Source organism: Perkinsus marinus (genome assembly GCF_000006405.1).
Source record: "Perkinsus marinus ATCC 50983 genomic scaffold scf_1104296953800, whole genome shotgun sequence".
Taxonomy (NCBI): domain Eukaryota; phylum Perkinsozoa; order Perkinsida; family Perkinsidae; genus Perkinsus; species Perkinsus marinus.
This window is the reverse complement of record NW_003208364.1, coordinates 457-3,431: the sequence shown is the minus strand read 5'-3', so window position 1 is coordinate 3,431 and position 2,975 is coordinate 457. Positions and strand designations below refer to the sequence as shown.

The 2,975-nt window shown below is 52.1% G+C and overlaps 1 protein-coding gene across 1 annotated transcript; it reads left to right on the top strand.

The window, feature by feature from the left end:
* Positions 1-1,434: 1,434 nt before the first annotated feature.
* Positions 1,435-1,859, top strand: Pmar_PMAR014849 (hypothetical protein; the record flags this gene model as incomplete). The annotated part of the gene is made up of 1 exon (XM_002776223.1): positions 1,435-1,859. A coding segment is annotated over one exon (425 nt), but the record flags the coding sequence as incomplete, so codon positions are not given.
* Positions 1,860-2,975: the final 1,116 nt, after the last annotated feature.

Below are 2,975 nucleotides of genomic sequence, written 5' to 3'. Positions count from 1 at the left end.
ATAACTCAAAACTCTTTGCTTTACTCATTTAATGAGCCCCTAAAAGTGATGGCCAATGCAGGCCATCATGTTTCACCACCCACACGAAAATGCCTTGCACCGAACCTGACCAAATCCAATTATGGACATGTTATCGGGAAATCCATCATACGCCGCCAGACTTACTTCTTGCAATCCCAAAGTACAGTTGCAAGCGGCTTCAGCGATAATTTGGAGGACGTGTTGGATCAGATCATCTGCATGAGTGTGCGCCTTCGCCCACGAGAAGCTGCAAACAAATAGTCGCACTTCTACAACGACAATGGCCAGTTTCCTACAGTATCATGGCCCATGATTCATGGAGGCTTCGCAAGGCGTTAAAACCTCCCTGGCTTCCGTTGGTCGCTCCGCGTGAATGAGCCGAATCAGCACCGCTTCGCTGAACGCTGGAAATATCTGAGTAACTTTCCTGTATGCTGTGTAAAATCTAGTAGACCAACCTCCGGTTCCATAATATTAAGGAGGGCCATCGCATGCGTGCATGTAACAATTGATTGCATTCCACGGTCAATCTCAGCTTGTCGCGGTCGCCGGGCTGCGGCCAGTGATAGTGCCTATGTCGAAGTCTGCTGCGAACTGAGACCAGAAACACTTCCTACAATGCGATTGAGGCCTGGGAACAGCGTTCGGTCAATCAGTGTCGCTCGATTATGCGACATCGAAGGATCAGGAATTCTCACGAAATTGTCATGGTATGATGCCGGAGCTCCAATACGATGTAGCTCAACTCCTCGACATGCGAGAACAAGGTTTGGTCGAACGTGGTTGTTCACATCTGAGAGCGGAGCAACTGCCATCACTGATATTCAATCGGAATGACTGCCTGTGGGTCGTAGATGAATCCTCGAGAAGGGTGGCCAGACCCTGCGGGGCAAGTTCGTCTCCCTAGACCATGGCTATCCTGCTGCTGCGCCTGGATGGATCCCAGCCGCAAATCCAAAAATGAAGGCCTTCCTCATCATCACCGATGTTGCTACGGGCTTCACCATGATAAGATCCGTCGAAGCCGTGGACGGCAAAGCTACGGTGAAAACTTTCTTCGACGTTTGGGTTAGTGTATACGGAGTACCTTTGGGCCTCGCGGGTGATAATTTTCTGGATGCCCCGGCTTTGAGGTCATCGTTATTGTCTCTCGGAGTCCGTTTCTTGCCTTCCCCCCCATGGTCGCCTTGGAGCAATGGTAGCAGCGAAGCACGGGTCGGTAGAGTGAAGCGATTGGTACCTACCTTGGGGATAGCTTGGGACTTATCGCTACCCCATGTCCAACTCATCATAAATACCAACAAGCGGGCTGCCGGTTACTCAGCGGCTGAGCTTATGTTCGGTACTCAGCCCCGCACGCCAGCGGACGCGGTTCTCCACTCCCTGTTGAGCCGAGGACCCACGCTGGACGACATGTCCGCCACGGCCGAGTCTTCCGACGCCCCTATCCAACTCAACAAGATCATCAAGGATGCAATCGACGCCACCCGTTTCGTCGTCGTGCAGTCTCACATACGAGACAATGTTAGGGCTCTGGCCTCGCGTTCTGGCGAGCCCTTGAAGGACGGAGAGCTAGTCGTCTGGCGGCGCCCTGGAGCACGGCCAATCGAAGGGCATGTTGTCCTGGTATCGGGCGTCAATGTTGAGCAGGGACCGTATGCCTACCTCGGCAACATGGTTGGTTTCTTTACAAGGCTGCGCCCACTAGGTGCCCCGGAGGACAGATCGGTAGCCGTTTCGGCGAATCATCTCGAGGCAAGAAGCGTGATTGTGGATAGAGCGCGCCCACAATTAGCCCTCGAGGCGGTCCTTCCTCTATCCTCCGTGAATCATGGAGAGTATGTTCTGGGAAGGGTGGGCGAAGGCATCGATATCATAGGGCAGGTATCAGATAGCAGCAACATGCAAGGCGACAACTGCATCTTGCACGTGCTCGATACTGTCAATGGTTCACAATTTCTACCGGTTTGGGTGACTCCCTCCGGGGAAACCTATGTCAACGCCCAGGCTCAGGATGGGGATGTTCCTTTGATGCGGACGGTATATGCGGTTTTGATGCGCATTGAACTGACATCCACTTGCCGACTGAGAGACTCGTCCAGACGCTCTTTAGTCAGAGCGGGATATCTTCCTGAGTAAATTTTTTTCCCGCCCTCCGACCCTTATTCGGGGAGGGGTGGTCTGCAGTGTAGGACCCGACCCATACTAGGAGCGGCTATGTGTCGACTCCCCACTTCAAGGGCTTCTCTGAGGGTCTTGTGTTCTTCACGCGCGCAATATCGTGACGCCGGTTGTGACACGTGCACGATCAGCCCCGTTCATTGCACCCTTTTCCATGAGGCATTAATTGCTAAGTCTTTTTGGCGTCGTTACGGGTTATGACCCTACATTTCTCTGTGTAGCCTCTCATATCCCATCTTCTGATGCCTTACTCACACAACCTGTTTGAGACCCCATCTTCAAGAGGCGGAGGGGTTGAGTTGCCACCAGTTATTCCGGGGTTTGAGCCGGCAGACGCTACAGGCCTCCTGCTTGCATATTCAGTGTACTTCCTAGATTCCTCGCAGTATGAACCTCGGTGCAAGTAAATCGTTTCTGATTATCTTTCAGTTGGATCGGTCATGCGTTTTAGATACCAACCAGAGGTATTTTACCAATGCTGCGTTTCCTACACCAAGATGCTCAAGAAATTCGCCGATAACGTCGCCCTTGTGTACGAAGACAAAAGTGCATTAAAACAGTGTTTACAAGTGATCTACTCGATACACCCTCATGGTGTCATGTCATTCTCATGTCATGTCCGTTCATGAGAGAACTCTGGCTTGCACTCGGTCTCATTGATGCAGGGCACGCAACTTGCATGAAGGCATTGAAGCAGGGCTACAGTCTCACTCTACTCCTCGGTGGCACGAAAGAGCAGTTGATACCATACTCGCCTGCTCATGATACCATCG